The 24,140-nt window shown below is 34.5% G+C and overlaps 1 protein-coding gene across 1 annotated transcript; it reads left to right on the plus strand.

The window, feature by feature from the left end:
• The first annotated feature begins 23,691 nt into the window (after positions 1–23,691).
• Positions 23,692–24,102, plus strand: LOC108530794 (small nuclear ribonucleoprotein F-like). The gene has a single exon (XM_017873832.1). The coding sequence runs from the start codon at positions 23,769–23,771 to the stop codon at positions 24,027–24,029; it is 261 nt and encodes an 86-aa protein (XP_017729321.1). The 5' UTR covers positions 23,692–23,768; the 3' UTR covers positions 24,030–24,102.
• The last annotated feature ends 38 nt before the right edge of the window (positions 24,103–24,140 follow it).

The following is a 24,140-nucleotide window of genomic DNA, read 5'->3' on the forward strand; positions in this document are numbered from 1 at the left end:
TAGGGGAGGGAGGGAGGGAGGGAGGAAAAGAAATGAAAAGAGAAAAGGAAAGAAAGCTTTCTTTTCCCCTGAGTAACTGTGTATGTAGTTGAGAAGTCTAAAACTGTGGCCTTTGTTTTTGCAATCACTTAGAAGCAAAGCAAAGGCCGCTAAATTAAACCCAACATTAGACTTGAGCCATCTCTGGACTTAAAATATATGCATCCCTAAATTTTCCTATGCTTGTAAATCTTATATCTGACTTTCTGTCACCTGCAGCTGAAGCCCTCCTAATTAAAATATAAAACTTAAACATACACACACACACATTCCAATTAGAGGATTAAGCATAGATTACGGTTTTGTTCATATGTTATTCTATGCCAATCCCTCATAAAACATTTATGTGCAGATATTTTATGGTACAGATTGACCTTTAGTATCCTAAAATCTTTCTATATTATAACACAATTTCTTGTTAGCATAAGACAAACTTAATTAACTCTGAGCATTCCTGTTACTTTAGATAAATCCAATGGTGTGTCCTTGGAGTAAAGTAATTGGCTTCTCAGTATAATGCATATTATACTAATTATAATATAACTTCTAAACATGACAGAATACATGTGCCTTAAATTAACTTCATTTGAATTTAGGAAGAGTAGGATGATACCTTCAAATTCATATTTTCTTTAAAAGTAGACTTCTCTTAGTTCTTGTTATTTATCCACTCAAATGAATATGCTTCTCTAAGGTAATCAAAGTGTCAAAGAGAACCACAGGATCTGCAGAGTCTGACAAGGACCATAACATCAAATTTTATTTAAACATATTTCAAACCATGAGAAAAATAAACGTTAGTTGGATGACTTTTGAAAATACTTTTCATAAGTTTATTGAAACATTTGAAGGACTTCTATGGATCTTAGCTTTATGACGAATAAGCTGTGCACTTTGCTTGCATACACTAAAAACCACTTAAAGTGGAAGCAGAACTGAGTAGATATGATGTCATTTGAAAACACAGTGCTTGACTCTCCAGTGTGTAGTTGCTTGAAACCTGCCTTTGTGGTATGGGGAATGATTTCATTTACTTAAGGTAAGTATTATGATAAAAGATTTACTTGGTCCCATAAATTTTGCCTATTATCTCTCTGCCTTCAAAAAGCAAGGTTTATGTTTGGTGGTGTTATGATCAGACCAACTGTGTTTTGCTGTTTTCGTTCCCATCATCAAGAACTCCCATGTTTACGGCAATAATAAGATGGACTCAAATGCAGGTTGCTTGAAAATTTAAAATCAAACTGCTCGTACCAGATGGGTCAGCTTGAGGGAACATGATATGACTTGCCAAAGCCCCAGTTGCTTATTTCAAGAACTGTGACAAAGATCCTGAGTTTCCAAACATCAGGCCTGCACAATTCATCACTACTTTTCTAAACATCCAAGTGTACGAGGGCAAAGAAGCTCTGATCCCAAAATAATTTTAATTATTTTAATAAAATCTTTATAGTATATTACTATTTGTAATAAACTTACATAGAGGCTGCACATATATATTGTAAGTTAGTATTTATCAGCTAGCACTTGATGTTCATGTTGTGCCAACACAAATTACAACCTGTGCTCATTGAAGTTTAATGGCAAACATGGCACACAATCAATAAGTACAAAAACATAGACTTGAATCCTGAAATTACTAAATTCATGACCTTCTAGTTAAACCTGCTCTAAAAATGCATTACTACAAAAGTTTGGGAGAACAGGTGAGGGTCCCCAATTTAATCTATACATATTATTTTCCCTGCTTAAAGCTCTACCTCTCAATCACTGAAAAATTTTCTTTACAAAGACAGCTTTTCTTTCAATATTTGTTAGGGTTTATCTTCCTTCTTTCCCTTTCATAAAGCCAAGGGTCTAGATTTCTTTTGGGATGCAATTCAAGGCCACTTATATTTTACTCTCTGAGTACTGCAGCTAGGCATGTGTTAGGTGACCCTAAAGATCTTGGGCCACACTTGAATAAAGAAATGATGGGCCACAGGTTAGCAGCTTCTATTTTTTGCAGAAAATTTTGGAATATAGACACAGGAGATTTTCATTAGTTGCTGTTAGGAGGTGGAACAATGAGTCAAGGAATATCAAGTGGCCATGTTCACATCAAAATAGAGAAAGCTGTTCTTCAGAGAGAAAGAAAATAAAAAGAGAGAATATCTGGACCATGAAAAGCAAAAAAAAAAAAAAAAAAGAAAAAAACTAAAAAAGAGAACAACTGCTGACTGGAGAGATGAGGATATTGATAAGAATCATTGGTTCCTAATTATTTCCCAGTTGCAGGTTCAGTATGCGGTTCCAGTGAACATACATTTCTCTATTCCATGATAAATGTCCAAATGTACCCAATAAATTGTCTTTAAGTAAGATGAATACATTTTGTTGCAATAAAAACAAACCGTATCTTTTGAGAACCACACACATAAAAGAAGAGTGACTTCTGAGGCTGAGGTGGGTGAATGACTTGAGCCCAGGAGGCTCAAGTTTGAGGCTTCAGTGAGCTCTGATCACACCACTGTATTCCAGTCTAGACAACAGAGCAAGACACCATTTCTTTAAAAAAAAAAAAAAAGGAAAAGGAAACTTTTATGTTATATAAATTACATCCCAATAAAACTTCATAAAAATAATAATACACCTAATAAATTACAGATCTTTATGTAGAGCATATAAACCATCATGTTTTCTTTGTAAGCACTGAAAATCATGTATTCACCTAACATTAGTAAACAGATATAAGAATTAAAATCAAAGAAAATGGTAAAACTAAATAATTTCTGGGGAGGATATTTATTTAAATTCTAAAATGATAATCTTTATTCAAAGAATACTTACCCTTTGGGCCTGCATTAAATCAGAGTTTGTTGTGGCTCATGCCCGTAATGCATTTTCAGAGGCCATGGCAGGAAGATGGCTGGAGCCCAGGAGTTTAAGATTAGCATGGGCAACATATGGAGACAAACCCTCTCTACAAAAAATAAAAATGAAAAAGAAAATTATCCAGGTATGGTGGCATGTGTCTGTGTTCCCAGCTACTCAGGAGGCTGAAGTAGGGGGGTTGCTTGAGCCTAGGAGGTCGAGGCTGCAGTGAGCTTTGATCACACCACTGCACTCCAGCCTGAGAGACAAAGGAGACCTTGTTAGGGGGTGAGGATAAGAGGAAGAATGCTTATTCTATTAATAAACCAAGCATCATTGAAAGGAATTGACTATGTAAATATGAGAAAAAACATAGCAAAATCACAGCTAGATTTTTTTGACTAGCTGATCTAAAGAAACAAAAAGACTTGGATTAGCTGAAACAATCTTGGAAAACAAGAATGAAAATAAAGCACTTGCTCTTCCCAATTTCATAACTTACTACAAAACTACAGTAAACAAAAAAGTGTGGTACAGATATAAGAACTGACATATAGATCAGTGCAATAGAATTGAGTGTCTAGAAATAAATCCTCACATCTATGATTAATTACTTTTGGACAAAGGTGCCAAGACATTGAAATGAGGAAAGATTAGTTTTCTCAACAAGTGGTGCTGCGACAACTGGGTATCCACATAAATTTAAATAAAGTTACCTCACATCATTTACAATAATTAACTTGAACTCATTATCAACCTACATGTAAGCACTAAAATTTTAAAATTCCTAGAAAAAAAGGAAACATTGGAACAAATTTTCACAACTTCGGATTAGGCAGCAATGTTTTCAATATTATATACCAAAAGCACAACTGGCAAAAGAAAAAAAAATTATATTAGATATAATCAAAATTGAACTATTTTGTATTTTAAAGCATACTATTAAAAAAGTAAATATACAACTCAAAGAACAGGAGAAAATATTAGCAAATCATATATCTGATAAGGGACTTGTATGGAAAAAGCTTAGAATTAAACAATATAAAGTTGAATAACTCAATTACTAACTGGGAGGCAAATTTGAATGACCCTTTCTTCAAAGCAGATATAGAAGCCCCTGATAAGCACACAGATTCTCAACATTATTGTTGCTAGGGAATTGAAAATCAAAATCATTCCATACCCACTAGAATTACTAAAGTTCAAAAACTGACAATATTACATGTTGGAAGGATGTGGAGAAACTTGAACCTTATGCATTGACAGTGAGATTTTAAAAACATAAAGCAACTTTGGAAATAGTTTGGCAGTTCCTCAAAAGCATAGCCACAGTTTGAATTTTTATGCGACCCTGCAATTCCACTCCTATTTATATAATCAATAGAAATTAATATCTCCATGGAAAACATACATGAATGTTTCTAACAGCATTATTCATAATAGCTAAAAAGTGGTACTAATCCAAATCTATCAACTGCAAATAGATACACAGAAGACTTAGTCCAAATAACAGGAAAGTATTTGTAAATAAAAAATGAGTGACTTAATGACACATTCTAGGACATAGCTGAATCTTGAAAACATTATGCCAAGTGAACAAAAGCCAGTAACAGAGACTACATACTTTATTACTCCATTTGTATTAAATGTCCAGAGTAGGCAAATGCACAGAAATAAAAAAACAGATTTATTTTTCAGAATTTTTGAGAAGGGAAAATAGAGAGTGACTGCTAATGAGTATATAGGATTTGTTTCGGGGTAATGAAAATGTTCTAAAACTAAAACTAAAACATAAAATTTCAAAAATCTGTGAATATACTAAAAACGACTAAACTGCACACTTTGAAAGAGTGACTTTTGAGGCTGAGGCGGGTGAATGACTTGAGCCCAGGAGACTCAAGTTTGAGGCTTCAGTGAGCTCTGATCACACCACTGTATTCCAGCCTGGACAACAGAGCAAGACACCATTTCTTAAAAAAAAAAAAAAGGAAACTTCTATGTTATATAAATTATATCTCAATAAAGCTTCATAAAAATAATAAAACACCTAATAAATTACAGATCTTGACTATGGACCCATTCTATCCGGCCTTAAAACTGAGTATGCCAATCAATATTAATTTTTATGTAGAGCATGAATTTTGTAGATATATTATTATTGCAGTGGCTGCCTGGATAGTCAGGTAACAATGACTACCTCAATACTAAAGATGAGGTGCAGTGTCTTTAATTAAGTGACACTTAAGAAGACAGAACTTTTGTGTTTGGAGACTGTTGCGAACAGGCCCCCAAAACTGGCCATAAAGAAAATCTCTGCAGCACTGTGACATGTTTGTGACAGCCATGATGCCCACGCTGAAGGTTGTGGGTTTACCGGAATGAGGGCAAGGAACACCTGGCCCCCCCAGGGCGGAAAACCGCTTAAACATGTTCCTAAGCCACAAACAATAACATGAGTAATCTGTACCTTAAGAACATGGTCCTGCTGCAGACAGCTACCCAGACCCATCCCTTTGTTTTGTTTGGCTCATCCTTTTTTTTCCTGTAAGGAATACTTTTAGTTAATCTATAATCTATAGAAGCAATGCTTATCACTGGCTTGCTGTCAATAAATATGTGGGTGAATCTCTGTCTGAGGCTCTCAGCTCTGAAGGCTGTGAGACCCCTGATTTCCCACTCCACATGCTATATTTCCGTGTGTGTGTGTGTCTTTAATTCCTCTAGCGCCACTGGGTTAGGGTCTCCATGACCGCGCTGGTCTCGGCAGGAGACAGGAATGAAAACCAAGCTTTGCTTTTAAAACCAGAGTGTCTTACTACTTCATATGGCTGCTAAGTAGATTTGGTAGTGAATACATTTTTTTGTACTTGTCATTCATATGTTAATAATTTTTACCACTTGGAATTTGTTTTAATAAATAGCGAAATCTTTATTTGCATGCTAAAGTCTGTGAAAGCGCGTGTGTTGAAATAAAATTTATAGACACATGATGAGCCTACCTACATATAAGATTAATCTCAAGTTTATTTTCTGAAAATGACAAAAATTTTACCTCCCTAAGTCACCTAATTCCACATTTCAATTCCTTAAAAAGAAAGGTCCCTAACAATTACACTTATTTAAACATGGAGTTATAACAAAGAAATCAACATATTGCATGCACACACAAAGTGTGTTCCAAACTAATGTATTAAACCAATATGGAAGTGTAGCCATGACCAATATATTTTCTAAATATTGATTTACTGGCAAATCGATATCTTTTGCCTATAGTTTTTCAATTCATATGGAACTCATTCATTATCCTAGCTCACATCCACAGCACAAACAAATCAATGAATTGTGTGCACCAACCAATACATTAAACTTATACTTCAATAAAATTGTTGGGTGCAACTATTTTTTCACATATGTGGCCATCTAATTTCATCAGGCTCTCACAAATACTAATTTTGACTTTTTCAAAAATGCCATTAAATTTGGGAGATTAAAATTACAATGTAGGCTTTCTCTCCATTTTTTTTTTTTTTTTTTTTTTTTTTTTTTGCATCAGATATGTACACTGAATGTTAGGGGATTTTATACCTCCATGAATTCTTGATAAGTTAGTAGTAGATACAGAAAACTAACTTTACCAATTTTTAACTCCAGAATCTAGGTAAAAATAGTATTAGAAGAAAGCCAGGTATTAGAACGGGCCAGAAGAGCTATCATTTTCTGGTTCAGATGAGAGCAGCTGTGAAAAGAAAGTCATTACTGCTTTATGCCACTAGGTTATTATTGAGAGATGACTAATTTCTTTGGTTCTTACAAAATAATAGAAGCTCACACTTTCACTTAAAACTAATAGAGATTTTTCATAGAGATCACTAACCTCTTATTTGGTTAGAAATGTGCATTGTTCATTAGTGGGACTATATTTGTATTTTCTTTCAAGTTTTATCACAGTTTTCAAATTGACTTCATATCCAAGATGAAATTGAAACTAAAGTACAGCTCATTAGAACTCATGCAGGCTGATAGTTTCAATGGTAAAAGCCATCTGCAGGATGACCCCATGTAACTTCTCTTCCTGGGAGAAAGGACTCCACCTTGACATTGTGCATGATACTTTCTGCTATCTCCATGCCTAATAAATATACCAGACTTTAGAGGCCACGTTTTGGTACATCTTTTTAAGAGATCCAACCTGCTATAAAAAGTGACATTAACCTTTAATTTAATTTCTTTCTCTCTCTTAGTCTGGACTGCTGATTTGCTCATTCAGTATAAAATCATGCAGCGTGTTATTGGAATGTCATCAGCATGAATAATGGATCCCATGCTTGTAGAGATAAATCTCAAGAAGAAGGGTTACCAATACGGCCTTTATAGTTCACACAGGCATTTTTGAATGGAATGATCCAGACATCCAAAGCACTGAATGGGACTGGTCTGAAAAGTTATGACCACACTTTAAAAAACGCCATGAATTTTGAACCCTCCAAGGATGGCAAACTGATTACAGGAATATATTAATAAGCGTTAGTATGGTTCTTAAAAGTGAACATTGACTTTTCTATTTTTCTGTTAGTGAAATTAAAATGGATGGAGGTTCTTGGCAGTGCATGGTTCCCATAAAAAGGGCATCTGCAGCACTGGTTGCTCTTAAGATATTGGATATTAGGATATTCGGCTAGAAGTATAATAGTGAATTTCAATTATAAGTGATGTTTCTCAGAAATGTGACATCTACCTGTCACATATACATCTGTGATTTCCTTATAATTATTTGTGTCTTCCTATAATTCTGCCAAAGTATTTGTATTTGTTGCATTTGTAAAAAATATACATTTGACTCTTGAATAGAAAGAAAAAATATAGCAGTTTTCCTTTAAATAAATTCATGTAAGTATTAATAATATTGCTTCGTTATTTAACATGGGTGGTTTTATTTTATTCACTAGTAATGTCATATGCCATTGACTGATGGAAAATCTAGCTATTCTGTGATGCTTATTTTAAAAATTGTATTACATTATTCCGACAATTTTTGGGAGTTCAAAGAAGAGTTTACATGGTTACTGGCAGCCCGACTTTCAAAGGCAGAGGAAAGCCTCCTTACCCAATATGAATTATTTCTTCAGCAGAGGTATAAAATAGACTAATGGAAAGTTGACCAAGTCAAAGGAAGGGTAGCGTGCCATGACAGATAGCACCATTTTGTGACTTTTTCAGGAACTTTCCTCCTCCACTATGCTCTCTTTCCTGGAAAGCTGACTTGCAGGGATTGCATGAACATTCTCATACTCTTAATCATCTGGCAGGGGTGCTTCCAAAGAGCAGAAGAACAGAAGAAATAGGCAAGTTAAGTCAGAATATTGAGTCCCACCCCACCACCCCACTCCCCGCCCAGCTTTTTCCTTGCAAGAGTACCTCAAGCTAGTCCTGTTTGTCTCCCAAAGGGGACTATTCTTCTCAAAAGAGTTCATACACTATTCTCTCTGTGATAACCACTCCCTCTTCCTTACTCTTTTAAGCGTAGGAGTAATAACACTTTTGCTGCCACAGTCTCTTGATTAATGCACTATTCCTTCTGAGTTCACCACACCTTTATAAATTAGCCCCATTTGTAAATGAACTTTGTTTTATCCTATTTTCAATAGTCTGTCTGTTTCCTGTTGGGACCAAACTGATCTCATAGCATAATTCGAGATCAAATGGTGAGCTGCATGATTCTGCAATTTCTACATAAACTGAAACATTTACACAGATTTCTTAATTTAGTATCTGCAGGATACAAATATCTAAAATATCTACCGAAATGCTTCACTGATTCTTTTCTTTTCTTTTGTCTTTTTTGATGAACTTTTTTGGTGTCTCATAGTCAAAGTCTATACTTACACAGAGATGAGAAAAATCCAGTCACAGGAAGTTTCTGGTGTCATTGTCTAATACTATTCGCATGCAGAGACATCCTTTCTAACTGAGAAAGATTTTAGACACACATGTAAACTAACTGAATTAAGAGGAAATCTTTTATTCATAGTCCAACAAAATAATCAAGCTCGGTGAACTTTCATTTATATTTACCAGGTAATCATAGTAATCTTCAGATATATTTTGATTTGCTGCATATAAGGTTAAAAAATAACTGCTGACTTCTTTCTAGTATATAATTTAAGAAAATTTTTGTAATTTGTTCATTAAAATACATTTACAATAAAATTTTTATATAATACAAACAAAAGACTTGTCAACCATCTCTTAACTTTGCTGTTTCCTCACTGGCCACTCTTTCTCATTATTATTTGCTAATTCTTTTTATTACTGACCTCTTAACATTGTAGTAAGCCTTTTTTTATTCATTTAAACATTTCTATTAGTTTCCAGTACAAATATTATTACCTTAAATACCTTTTTAAATGCCAACGAATTCCCAAATTTATCTCCACCATGAATCTCTTCCTGAACTCCTGATTCATGTATCAAAGTGCCTACCAAACAGCTCCCTGTGGATATCTCATAAATATCTCACACTCAACACTTTCCAAACCAAATTGCTGGACTTACCTCCAAATGCTCCACCCAGTGCTTTTCCATCTTTCTGGTTACTCAGGGCAAAGTTGGAAATTTTCTTAACAGCTCTCTTTTCTTTATATAAATCCATTTTTCACATCTACTGCATCCATAAGTATTAATATATTTTCAAAACATATGGAGGATCCAACTCTTTCTCAACATCTCCATTGTCACCACTCTGGTCCAAGCCAACATCACCTCTCTTCTTGATTATTGCCCTGGACTTCTAATTGGTGTCCTGCTTCCTATACCTCCATCTCCCCAAAATGTCTATTATCTATACTGTATTCAGAGTAATTAAGTTAAAACTGAGGTCAGATGATGTCCCTCTGTTGAAAATCATCCAATGACAGTCCCTATATTAGTTTTGTAGGGCTGCCTTAACAAATTACCACTCACTAGGTGGCCTAAAACAACAGAAATTAATTCTCTCAGAGTTCCGGAAGCTAAAGTCCAAAATCAGGTTGACAGCAGGGGTATGCTCCTTGTGAAGACTCCAATAAATAATCCTTCCCTGCCTCTCTCTCCTAGCCTCTGGTGTGGTTGCTGGCATTTTAAAATTATTATCATTATTATTTTTTTGAGATGGAGTCTCACTCTATTGCCCAGGCTAGAGCGCAGTGGCATGATCTCTGCTCTCTGGAACCTCTGCCTCCTGGGTTCAAGCCATTCTCCTGCCTCAGTCTCTCAAGTAGCTGGGTTTATAGGCACCTGCCAACGTGCCTGGCTAATTTTTGTACTTTTAGTAGAGATGGGGGTTTTGCCATCTTGGCCAGGCTGGTCTTGAACTCCTGACCTCATATTCCACCCGCCTCGGCATCCCAAAGTGCTGGGATTACAAGCGTGAGCCGCGCCCAGCCTGCTGGCAATCTTTGACATTCCTTGGATTGTAACTGCACCACACCAATCTCTGCTTGTGAGTTCATTCAGGCTTCTTTCCTGCATCTCCTCTGGGTCTTTATATACAAAAGTCTTTCCCCTTTCTCTCTCCGTTTTTTTGTTTTTTTTTACCTTGAGAGCAGTTTTGCTCTTGTTGCCCCAGGCTGGAGCGCAGTGGAGCGATCTCAGCTCACTGCAATCTCTGTCTCCCGGGTTCCAGCGATTCTCCTGCCTCAGCCTCCCAAGTAGCGATGGCTCACCTGTAATCCCAGCACTTTGGGAGGCCAAGGCGGGCAGATCAACTGAGGTCTTGAGTTCAAGACCAGCCTGACCAACATGGAGAAACCCTGTCTCTACTAAAAATCCCCTCTCTCTTAAAAGGTCACCAGTCATTGTATTTAGTGCCTATCCTAATCTAGTATGACCTCATCTTAACTTGATTTAAATGCAAAGACTCTTTTTTCCAAATCACAGGTTCCAGGTGGACATGAACGGGACTGGGGAGCACCCTGTACATCGTATATTCCTGCCTTTTATTTAGAGTACAGGCATGTAGTTGGGAGTACTGTTGTTCTCTTGAGGATATTGGTAATTCCCAGAGACAGTTTTTGATGGTCATGACCCGAGGTGCTATGGGCATCTGCTAGATACCCACAGTGGGATGTTTTTAAACATCCTACAGTGCACAGGACAGCCTCACAAAATGAAGAATTATCAGGCCCAAAATGTTAATAGTGTCAAAGCATAAAATTTCTCTAGTTTGAGAAACCTCACTCTTGGAGTAAGAGTCAGGAGACTCACAGTGACTTAAAGGCCCTTCAGTAACTGTCTCCTCGTCTCTATCTCAGTGATACTCACCCCTTCCTTTCTCCAGCACTCTCTACTGCCTTTTTTGGAATACTTACCTTTCCGATATCAGCATCATGAATTTCCTCACCTCCTTCAGGTCTTTATTCAAATGTCACCTTCTTGATGACATCTTCCAGTCCAATAACCTCATTTAAATTGTCGTGATCTCAAGCACTGCTAATTTCCCTTACCAGGCTCTATTAATTTCTAAAATACTCATCACCTTCTATTTTACTACATATACTTACTAAGTTTACTGTCAATTTTCTATCATGTCCCACCAAAACTGACTTACATAAGAACAGATATTTTTGTGTTTACTCAGTGATACGTCTCAGTGTTTAAAATATTGCCTGAAACATGGTAGTGCTCAATAAATGTCTGAGTAATCAAGAAAATATTTGAATATCTGAATTAATTAATAAGTGAAAATGCTTGTCATTCACCACACAAAGATAACCACTATATTTTCTAAAAGTGTACAAATAGAACAAAATTGTATACCCATGAAAGTTGACGGTATAGAAGTACATTTTCCTTCAAAAACGTTTTAAATGTTTCATTTATGATTATAAAGAAAAGATACATGATGCTATTTGAAATCACCATTAACAATGTAAAGTAGTTATCTCCTGGGGCCATGTGTGTAATTCAGGTGATACACAATTCAAAGCCTTTCTTAACCTCCTCTTGGGGCTCTGATATTTCTAACCTTATGACCCATTATTTTGAATGGCACTGATAGAGGCAAATCACATTACTCACCAGAACCAAGCCTGATGAGTAAAGAGAGGGAATGAAAAAATCATGTGAAGTATTTAGGGGGACTATAAAGTAACTGATACCTTGGGTAACACCCCTATATCTAAATAAGGGTGCTTCTTTAAATAAATTTCTTTGGAACTCTACTCACTTATTCTACTTCATTCATAGTTTATATAATGGTATGAAGACAACAATGGAAAACTACAGAATGTATCAAGAAGCATTGAAGCACAGGCTCCAAATGAGAAATAAAACATTATAAAATTTTATAAATAGTGGTAAATATAAAATATGAAAAACACAAATAAGCTTACAGATATAGCTAAAGAAATGTGGCTAAATGTGGTTTAAAAAAAAGTCATCCTTAGTATACCATATGAAAAATAGTAGTAAATCAAATATCCAATGGGTTAATAAAGATACATTGATCAATAAGTGAAATTAGTCTGGAATTTATTTTCAAAACAAATACAGCAGCTTTCCTTCTTAGGAAATGGCAATTCTCCTATGAAAAGCCTATATTATTCTCTGAGAGTCCAGGCAATTTCTCAAATAGAAGTACTACCTGCACAGATTCTACATTTTCTTGAAAATGTTTCCCTTAGATTTATCCTTAACAGAGTGACTCTTAATTTGAAATACTATAATTATGCAATAGGTCTGGCGAGTGCCTAATGCTTGACTCATGACACAATGAACAACAATACGGGATTTTTTGTAAATGTGAGTATTTAATATGTCAAGGACAATATTGCCTCAATGACTTTCAAAGGAGCAAATGATTATTGATTAAAAACTCAAAAGGAATGATTATTAAAAATGTTAAATAGCAGCCAAAATGTTGAGCTATTTATGCCAATTTATTTTAGTTCTAAACAAAGTGAATAAGTATTATAGGAAAGACCATGGGTGGTAAATGACAGTTTTATTACTTGGGACATTAAAAAAATTAGCTTTCTGGAAAGTTAGAGTACTCTTTGTAAAAAGCATTTATACTGCCTCATGGCATAACTCAATTCATTTCTTTTTATTTCTACTAGATAACTGAATGTTGCACTGTTTATGAAATCAAAATACTCTAAAATGTTGCTTTGGTCCTTTTTGGGGTCATTCAGATACTAGCAGCCCATTGAAAAATTTAAGTGAAATTTGGAAGCAAGCAACAAAACATGAAAGGCCTGACAGACTTGATTTATGAGTTCAGATTAGCATAATTACAGAGTACATATTTTAGGGATAAAAACAATAATCCTAAAGGGAAACGATTATTAATAAAACAAGTATAACTACTGCAATTGGGTAAGATAGCAAATTACATCATAAAGACAGATAAACAATGGATAGATTTGTTAAGAAAGCTTAACACTGCACTACAAAGAAACATGACCAAGAACATATAGACTAAGGATCAAATATTATAATCTAAAAGAACCTGCACCAGCTGTGAGGCATTCTCCCGAGAGAAGCAATGAGGGCCAAAAATATCTCATGTACTTATAATGGAATGAAACTAAGAAATCGGAAATTATTTTGTTTCTGTGAATGATTAAGACTACTTTATACATTGCATTTCATTTATTCTGTTTTTTTATTTTTTCTAACCATACTCACATACATGCTTGAAAGCATTCTGGGCAGAAGCGAAGTTATTTTACCTTGAAGAGAGGATATTTAAATTCATTGAGCAAAGGTAGATAGTAAATACAACACCTGAGCAAGCTGCTGCTTCTTTTAAATAACAAAAAATAGAGTATTAAAATCAACATTTTCTTTTTCTTTTTTTTTTTTTTTGGTTGGAATTTTGCCAAAGCCTAAAAAGGAAAACCCAGAAATGATCCTTTTAGTAGGTGAGCAGAAAGGGCCACTGCTATGATTAAAGAAAGGACTTGCTCCACCTGGATACATGATCTAACAAGAATTTATAGCTTTTATAAAAGTGATTCCAAAGATGTGAAATCCTACTGTATCAGATTTCTCTTAACCTTTTCAGAGAAATCTTTACATCATTCAAAAATTTCAAACCCTCTTGATCAGCCTTAATCAGGTCATCTCAAACAATGTGAAAGTTTTTTTTGTTTTTTTGTTTTTTTTTAATGGTGTATAAAAACTTAAGAGGGATAGAGTCCTTTAGTTTGGTTCATCCTCTTTCTTCCTTTCTTTGATGCTAAGAAAAAGTATTATTTGGGGAAACGGATTACCACAGCTATGAATACAACACATGATAATTTATGGTGTGAATTTTTGCTTGTCAGGTTTTATTGGGCTGTGGACAATGGCAGAAACTGGTAACCCGGAACACTGCTCTTCTGAGCAATCCACTGCAATTTGGGAAGAAAAGGGAGACTAAATCTCCACTTGTAATTTGTTCATGTAAAATTTCAAATAAAATAGCTTTTGCCAGCTGAATTTTCTTCGCTTTCAAATGAAAAGATGTTCAGCTTCCTCAATGTTTATCAAATTGGAAGAGTTATTTGAAATTAGAAATTAAGTTCTTACCCCAGCAAAATGGTCCAAGAGCAATGATCTCGTGGTGATTTGTGAGTCTTTCAAGACAGGCATGTAGTTCTCAGGCTGAGCTAGTTTCACCACAGATGAAGCAGTGGGTTACCAGAGCTGTCCTGCCCCTTGGGTTTTGTGGGAATAGTTTATGCTACCAAAAAGTAGCATTATTTTATGCTTCCTTAAATCTCAACACAAGTTAGTTAGACTGGAGGTATATTGTTGATTTGTTTTCTCCATCTGGTTTTATAGTTAATGCACTTAATGTTCTTAAAATAAATAGTCTCAGGTATAAACTTTAAATAGATTAAATTTTTACATTCCTTAGCAATTGAAATACACATGATTTCTAGGAGTTTCTTTTTTTATTTCTTAAAACATTTGGGCAAATGAGATGTGTTCATCTTTACACATCAGAAATAAAGTACTGGCACACATTTCTAACAGGGTCAAAGAGATAATATTTGGTAAACCAAGGCAGATATTATTTTAAAACACTTGTTCCTGGATTGGAAATAAATTGTGAAAAAGAAAGTTCAGTTACCTTTGGTGAAATTTAACAAATATGTGAACCTTAACCTAAAACTGCCAAGTATTAGCACTGACTTTGGCTAAAGATTTATTTCCTATTTTAAGTTTAAATAAGTTTGAGATTTTAGTATCTGTGAGATTCTCTGAGCTTCAAAGTTGTCAAAACAACAACAACAACAAAACCTCCCATTCTCAATTTTATCTGTCTTCTGGACTACATTTTAAATCAATAAAAATGTCAATGATTTAGATTAATTCTTAAAATTTGATAGTGGTTCAGACAGCTGACTTTGCACGATGAAAACCAATAATTGAAATGAGGAAATGCTGGTTTAAGATGGTTTTTATTTTATGAGTCCAGGTTCACAAAATCCTGGGCTAAAATATTGTAATCCCCATTGATAAAGTAGGTTACTTAAGCTTTGTTTGAGTTCATTAATGCAAATAATAACTTGAGAAGGGGAAGTAAATCTATGTAAATTAACTTATAGTCTCTGATTAGCAAAATTAAAATGTAAAAGTACCATTAGTTGTAATGACTCTCTACATTATTTCTATCATATTTTATAAAGATTCTCGAAGTGTATTTGTTTGACATGATATTTCAGAGATATGCTCAAGATTTATTTCTTATTATTAATTTCAACCATCTTTATCAGGAGAAACCATTTCTTCAAAGTTTAGGTCACATACACACATACATGATTTATGTATTGTACATAATTAATATATACTATATATAAAATATACAATTATATATTATAGATGTTATATACAGTATGTACTATATGTAATTTTAAATACATATTATATATAACATATATGAGATTATAAATATCAATTAATCTAATACACATGTGCTCTGATGTCAGGTATTGTACGCTGGATTTTTTATCATCCCCTAATTTAAACCTGGCAAAAATTTTGCTGTAAACTTGACACGAATAATATTATGCCTTCAGGAAATAAAATTATATTCAGCATAACTGTAACTGGTGGATGTTATATATTTATAGAAGTCTATTGCGTGATGTTTTTCCACTTAGTAATTCAGCAGTTTATTGTTACACTTTAGCATCTGTGTGTATCTTTTAAATGAGAGTATTTATACTTAAAGAATCTACTATCTATGATTGGCACTGAATGACCATCTCATAACCAACTTGCTACAGCCTATATTCTCTGTCTTATCCTACAACAGTCATGTATAAATGCCTTTCTTTTGTTTCCTTTTGGAACACATCTTTTGGTTCCTAATGTCCTTTTGACAATAAAGGACATAGTTTCCATGACATTTAAAATAAGTCACCTATTCACTTCTTGAGTGGCAGCTGTAGACTTGCCGGAGGAAAAGGTGGGAGGGAGGTCACTCCCATCCTGAAATGTGTGACAGCGAATGTAAGGAGCACCTCCTCCCCGATACTTAAGCACTAGAATTTGCTTTATGCTCAGTTTTAAAACTACTATGGCTTCACTTTCTTTGGTGACTTAAAGGAAATAAAAAAAAAAAAAAGTAGGTGAATCTTCATGGCTTGGCTTTAGTTTTATCTCAGATTAGAAAGGTGCTTTCAGTCATTTATTCAATCAGTCAATTGCTCAATGCATGCTAACTACGTCCACATGATTATTAGATGCTGGAAACTATCAGTAACCTGACCCAAGGATCTCACAGTCAAGTGCAATGACAACCTCCACCTCCAGTCTATCTGCATTCTCGCCATGCTTTTAAAATAATTTGCAGCCACCACCTATGCTAAGCTTTCAACATTCCCGATGTTTCTCCTTTTTATTCCTTTGTATGTCTGGCAAACGTCTAATCGTTCTTCAAGACTCAAATGACTTATGTCCTCCTCCGCAATCTCTATCCCCTGAAGGCCTCAGAACATGTTAGGACTTCTTTGCTCTCTGTTCTATAGCCCCTGCATGCACCCGTGGTAGAGAACACTTACCACATCATTTTGTAGCACTCTGTTTATCTGTCTGCCTCCTCATCTAGACAGTGAGCAACTTGAGAGCAGGATTTTTTCTCTGATCATTGATGCATCACCAAAGCCTGTCTCAGAGTTTGGCAGAACATATATTGGAAGAAAGAAAAGAAATGAAGTGAAATGAAATGAAATAGACACCCTTGGCAAATGAGCCCCTGGAGTATCCTTCTAAGCCTCCTATTATGGAATTTCAGTTTCTCCAGAGTGCATATGTTGGTAAGTGAGTGGGTGGGGGTTGCTGTCTAAATATTAAAATAAAACACATTCAAATAATTTATTTTACTCCCTTTTTAAAACGCCAAAAAACAATGCTTTGTTATTAAAGGTATAAACAAAACAAAGCAAAACAAAAATATATCACCAACGATCATAATTAACATCTGGTGTTTGAAATTTCTGCAGAGGCAATTTCCCAGTGGAGTCTCAGAGCTAAGCCTACTCCAGCCTCTTGAGATTGTCATTTGGCAGTCCAGGTTTAATAGAACAAAGGGGATGATCTATTGCCTGGAGGCCAAATGGTGCTCTTTCAACCTGGTATCTGTCAAGATAGGAAGAAGATAATGCCACTTTACATCACTGACAATGAGAGTGAAGCAGCAGGAAGCAAGCAGGTTGCAAGTGTACAGCTCACATAGCTTCCTTGAGGCTTTCCCATTCTCAGAAACAATGCATGTTTATTTTAAGAAAGCTGCCTGAATAGCAAAAGAATCACACAACACACGCGCACACACACACACACATGCACAGACACACACACACACACATACAGAGCCAAGCAAAGACAGAAAGAGGTTGAAGGTCCTTTGCAATAAAACTGAAGGTAAATGTAAAGTTCTTATCTTAACAAAGTAACAATATCTTATTTCAATTTTCAAACATGCAAAAGTTATGGATGAAAAGAAAATACTATTTTAAGAGGAATCTTTTAATGCAGCACAATTCATTTTAAAATATAAGTATAAATTATTCATAATCTAATCTAATATAACATGTGTACATATTTATTCATATCTAATAATTCATAATCTAATCTAATTTAACAGGAACACACATTTACATAATAATAAAATTAGAATATAATACTTAATTTAAATTAGATCAATAATATTTTTTGTTTTATCTTAGTTGCTGAATAAACTTTTCACTGCATCCATGAGCCTTGATTTACTTAGTACATCCTAAGTAAATTATCCCTCATATCCTAAGTAAATTAAGGAAATTGTTGCATCTAATTTGAGGCTATATTATAGAATCCTGCAATGACCATCCTCACAATACATATTTTGTCTCTTTAGGATAAAGTCCAGAGTTAGAGTTCTTTACTCACAAGATGTGATTATTGTTAGGGGTTTTGTTTTGCACTCACTCATGTGCTTATCAAATTCATTGAAGTTCTCATGTCAGGAGCACAGGTTAAGTACATCAGCTTTACAAACTCATAGCAATGACTTTTCATTTTACAATAATACATTTATTTAATAAATCTAAACAGTTGTTTGGTTGCTTATATTTTGTGAGTTTTTAAGTTAGGTATAAACTGTCCCTTCATACACTGTGCTCATGTATTTATTAGTGGCTAAATGTTATAGAGTTAAGTCTTTATATAGAAGAGATATAAAAGGCTTGGAATTTTTAAAGTTTTGAATTTGTATATATTTCAATCTCTCCAAATTTTCTTTGGGAATATTTTCAACATTACACAGCAAGGAAAATTAAATTTCTCCCCAAATCTGATACATCTTATTTTGCTTTAGATAGTCTTATTTCCTCCTATATTTTGTGTTTAATAAAAAGCTTTGAATGCAACTGAAATTGTAGTAGGATAGTAAAATGAATAGATTAAATATCATTATTTATAAATTTTTAAATTTAAATTGTTAGCCTATTATCTCAATATCACCTATGACATAATCTTTTCTTGCTTCCTTGTTTTGAAAGTTTATGTTTTTCATATACATTGAGCTTTCATAGATGAGTGTAAACTATATATGGCTTTCTGTTGATGTCTGCTTCCATTTTGTGCCAGTATTATATTATCTTAAATATTATTGAAGTTTTATGGGGCTAGTAGTATCAGACAGTGTTATACCACCATTGTCCCTTAATACCCTTTATGAAAATATTCTTGCCTATTTATTTCATGAGACTACTTTAAAAATACAAATAATTTAAACTACCATCAAATGAAATAATCCCTAGGAGATGTTCTGTTCTGTCCAAGATGGAATCAAGCATCAAACTGCAGTAAACGAATCACAGACTACTTTAAAGTTGGTCTTAGATTTAGCTTTCAAAAAAAAAAAAAAAAAAAAATTTTAAAGGTTGAAGTATAACATTTTCAGAGTTTCTTCTTCTGGATTTATTTCATAGGTTCATAAATTTAGGAGTTTCTTTTTGGAAATGACATTCAGGAAAAGTCACTTAAGAAAGTCTGTTGTATTGCTTTGTAGTCACATTTAGATTTTAGTCCCCTTCTCTCTAATTACTACTTATCTTGATAATTTCATGTAATTTGGCAGACTGAACTGCAAAGGGCTGTTTTTCATATTCATTAACTGTATCAAAATATTATACTGAAATATATTTGGCTGAACTAGAGGTTTCTGGTATATTAAACTCAACAGTAAAAATTATTTCTAATCACATATTATGTAATCAATAACATACTAAAGGCATGAACAGCATAAATAACACAAGCTGAATAACATAATACACAGCTAACAACTTTTATCTAAAATTTTTCAGTAATCTGCATTACACTAATAAAGACAAAATTATGTACATATTTAGCCCTTTAATAGTTAATGTGGAAATGAACAGACATACAGAACATACTAAAATTTAAAAGTTAAAAAGAGAATATTTTGTGAGACTTGTATTTAAATAAATTTTCTGTAACCTATGAATAGAAATTGAAACACAACATACTTTGACAATAGATGTTTTGGCATTTTCTATATTTCCTTCTATAGATTTATAAAGTACATTGTGCAAGCAGCACCCCTTAGTTATTTGTCAAGATGGGTCAGGGAAACAGGCCAAGATAGAGAACTACTTCTTCTATAAGGACAGTTAAAATCATTATGATAGTGGCAGGAGGCAGACAAATTCCCAGGCAGAAAGGGGCAGGTACCCAGTGAACTCAACTTTCAAGTCAAAAATAAGCCTGAAGCCTGAAAACCGGGCTGCCCGTTCTGGGTAAAGTTCATGATCTGCAGTGAGAACTTCCTTGGTGCCTTTTCACCAATCAAATGGTGCTTTTCCCAGACCTGCTGTATTAGTCTGTTTTCATGCTGCTGATAAAGATATATCCAAGAGTGGGTAATTTATAAAGAAAAAGAGGTTTAATCACTCACAGTTCCATGTAGCTGGGGAGGCCTCACAATCATGGCATAAGGTGAAAGGCACATCTTACATAGCGGCAGGGAAGAGAAAATGAGAATCAAGTGAAAGGGGCAACCCCTTATAAAACCAACAGAGCTCATGAGACTTATTCAATACCATGAGAACAGTATGAGGAAACCGCCCCCGTGATTCAATGATCTCCCAGTGGGTTCCTTCAATTTAACACTCTGAAACTGACAATGCTTACTTCTGTATCTTTACTCATACTTGAATAAATAGCAAATTCCTAGCAAACTATATAAATCCAAAATTAGGCCTAAAAGTGTATTTATGATAAGGTTTATGATAATGTTGCTTAATTGTGTACTTGATAAAATTAGATTTAATCATTGGTTTGTGATTCTAATACAATTATAAAAGCCAAGCAAATTCTTAAATTAAATACAAATTGTACAAACACTTGAAATAAGAATTTAAGTTTAATATGATTGATAATTTTGTTTCTGAAACTACATCAGCTCTCATTAATTGAATTAACTTGATTTGCTTATCTTCAATGCCATGGACCGGATTAATTCAGTTCTACAGTCATTTCCATGTATACAAACTGCTTTAGAAATTTTATTCTTAAAGCATACATTAGCACACATGGGTTTCAGTTGGTGCAATGGTGTTGTTTATGTGTTTAGTCTCCCTAAGTTCATTTCCATTTCCCTGTGTTAATTAAGTTGCATATTACTGCACAAAATTTTGGAGAGTTCCAAATTTGGGAATGCTATAAAAAATTAGAAATTGGGGGCTGGGCATGGTGGTTCATGCCTGTAATCCCAGCACTTTGGAAGGCTGAGGTGGGCAGATCACCTGAGGTCAGGAGTTCGAGACCAGTCTGATCATAATGGTGAAATCCCACCTCTATTAAAAATATAAAAATTAGTTGGGCATGGCAGCATGCACCTGTAATCCCAGCTACTTAGGAGGCTGAGGCAGGAGAATCACTTGAACCCAGGAGGTGGGGGTTGCAATGAGCTCAGATCATGCCATTGCTCTCCAGTCTGGGCAACAGAGCAAGACTCCATCTCAAATAAAATAAAATAAAATAAAAATAATTTAGAAATTGTTATGAACTAAATATTTTACTTAAAAGACACAGAGTGGCAAGCAGAATTTAAAAAATAAGACCCAATTAGCCAGGCATGGTGGCAGGCTCCTGTAATTCCAGCTATTTGGGAGGTTGACGCAGGAGAATCGTTTGAACCCGGTAGGCAGAGGTTGCAGTGAGTGGAGATCATGCCACTGCACTCCAGCCTGGGTGGCAGTGCCAGATTCCATCAAAAAAAAAAAAAAAAGAAAGAAAGAAAGAAAGAAAACCCAACCATTTGTTGTCTTCAAAAGACCCATCTTGTCTTGGCACCTACCGGCCCAAAGTAAAAGGATAGAGAAGCATATATCATGCAAATAGAAAGTTAAAAAGTGCAGAAGTTGCTTTCTTATATGAGATACAATAGAGTTTAAACCAATAAAAATTAAGAAGGACAATGAAGTGCATTAAATAATGATAAAGAGTATAATAAAAAAAAATATATATCCAACACTGGAGCACCCAGATTCACAAAATAAGTTCTTAACCTACAAAAGACTTAGACAAACACACAATAACAATGGGAGACTTCAACATCCTACTAACAGTGTCAGACACATCATCGAGGCAAAAAGCTAACAAAGAAACTCCAGACGTAAACTCAACACATGACCAATCACACCTAATAAATATCTACAAAACATTCTGCAAGCATATACCTTCTTCTCATCTGCACATGGAACATATTATAAGATCAACCACATGCTCAGTAATAAAGCAAGTCTCAATAAATTCAAAGTAATTACTATTATATCAAACACATTTTTGGAACACAGTACAATAAAAATATAAACTAATATCTAAAAAATGTAAAACAAATACATGGAAACTAAACAACTCAGCTCCTGAAGAACTCCTGGCTGAATGCTGAAATTAAGGCAGAAATCAAAAAATTATTTGAAATTATTAAAATACAGATCCAAGTTACCAAAATCTCTGGTGACACAGCTAAAGCAGTAGTAAGAGGAAAGTTCATAGCTTTAAATACCTTCATCAAGAAGTTAGAATCATCTCAAATTAACAACTTTGCAAAAGATCAATATCACCAAGATTTGTTTTTTCAAAAAACAACCTAATTGATAGACTGCTAGCTAGATTAACAAAGAAAGAAAAAATAGAAACAAATGCAATCAGAAATGACAAAGATTAAATTACAAATGAACCCACAGAGATGCAATCATCAGGAAATACTATTCTATGCACACAAATTTGAAAATATGAAGAAAATAGATAAACTCCTGGAAACACAACTCCAAACATTGAACCAGGAAGAGATTAAAACTGAATAGACCAATATGGGTCTCTGAAATTGAATCAATAACAATAATTTTTTTTAAAAAACCCAACCAACCAAAAAAAAGCCCTGGGCCACATGGATTCACAGCCCAGTTTTACCTGATGTAGAAAGATTAACTGATACAAATCTTACTGAAACTATTCCCAAAAATAAAGGAGAAATTAATTCTCCCTTATGCATTCTATGAAGCCAGTATCATTCTAATACCAAGATCTGGCAGAGACACGATTAAGAAAGGACACTTCAGGTCAATATCCCTGATGAACGACCACAAAAATACTCATCAAAATACTAGCAAACTGAATTCTGCAGAATGTCAAAAAGTAGGCTTTATTCCTGGGATGCAAGGTTGGTCTCATATATGTAAATCAGTAGATGTGATTAACCATGTAAACAGAATTAAAAGCAGCAACCACATTATCACCCCAATAGATACAGAAAACGCTTTCAAGAAAATCCAACATCCCTTTACGATTAAAAACTCTCAACAGACAAGGTGTTGAGGGAACACGCTTGAAAATAATATAAATCATCTATGACAAACCCACAGGTAACATAAGACTGAATAAGCAAAAGCTGGAATCATACCTCTTGAGATCTGGATCAAGAAAAGGATGCCCATTCTCACCACTCTTATTCAGCATAGTACTGGAAGTCCTAGCCAGAGAAATTAAGCAAGAAAAGAAATAAACGGCTTTCAAACAGTAATATAAGAAGTCGAAATATCTCTTTTCTCTGACATTATAATTCTATAATTAGAAAACCTTCAAGATTCTGCCAAAAGCTACTAAACTGATAAATAATTTTAACAAGGTTTCAGGATATAAATGCAATGTACAAAATTTAGTAGAATTTATATATACCAATAATACCCATGCTGAGAACCAAATCAAGAGCACAATCCCATTTATAATAGTCACCAAGGAAATGAAATACGTAAGAACGCGGTACCTGCTGTAGTCACGAAGGACAAGCGGCAGCCTGGTCGGCAGTGAGTAGCCTGCAATATTCGGCCTTGGTTACGATGAGTTTACCCCTCAATCCCAAACCTTTCCTCAATGGACTAACAGGGAAGCCAGTGATGGTGAAACTTAAGTGGGGAATGGAGTACAAGGGCTATCTGGCGTCTGTAGATGGCTACATGAACATGCAGCTTGCAAATACAGAAAAATACATAGATGGAGCTTTGTCTGGACATCTGGGTGAAGTTTTAATAAGGTGTAATAATGTCCTTTATATCAGAGGTGTGGAAGAAGAGGAAGAAGATAGGGAAATGAGAGAATAGCATCTTTTGTCGGGATTTATATATATATATATATATTTCTAGACAATAAAGATTTGTTTGTTTTTCAACTTGACTTGCGAACTATTTGTATTCAGATATTTACAAGCAAAG

Source organism: Rhinopithecus bieti, unplaced genomic scaffold, assembly GCF_001698545.2.
Source record: "Rhinopithecus bieti isolate Rb0 unplaced genomic scaffold, ASM169854v2 scaffold_6782, whole genome shotgun sequence".
In the NCBI taxonomy this organism is placed as follows: domain Eukaryota; kingdom Metazoa; phylum Chordata; class Mammalia; order Primates; family Cercopithecidae; genus Rhinopithecus; species Rhinopithecus bieti.

Excerpts from the sequence above, each read along its gene's own strand:
- LOC108530794 (XM_017873832.1), top strand. The coding sequence starts at position 23,769 with ATGAGTTTACCCCTCAATCCCAAACCTTTCCTCAATGGACTAACAGGG.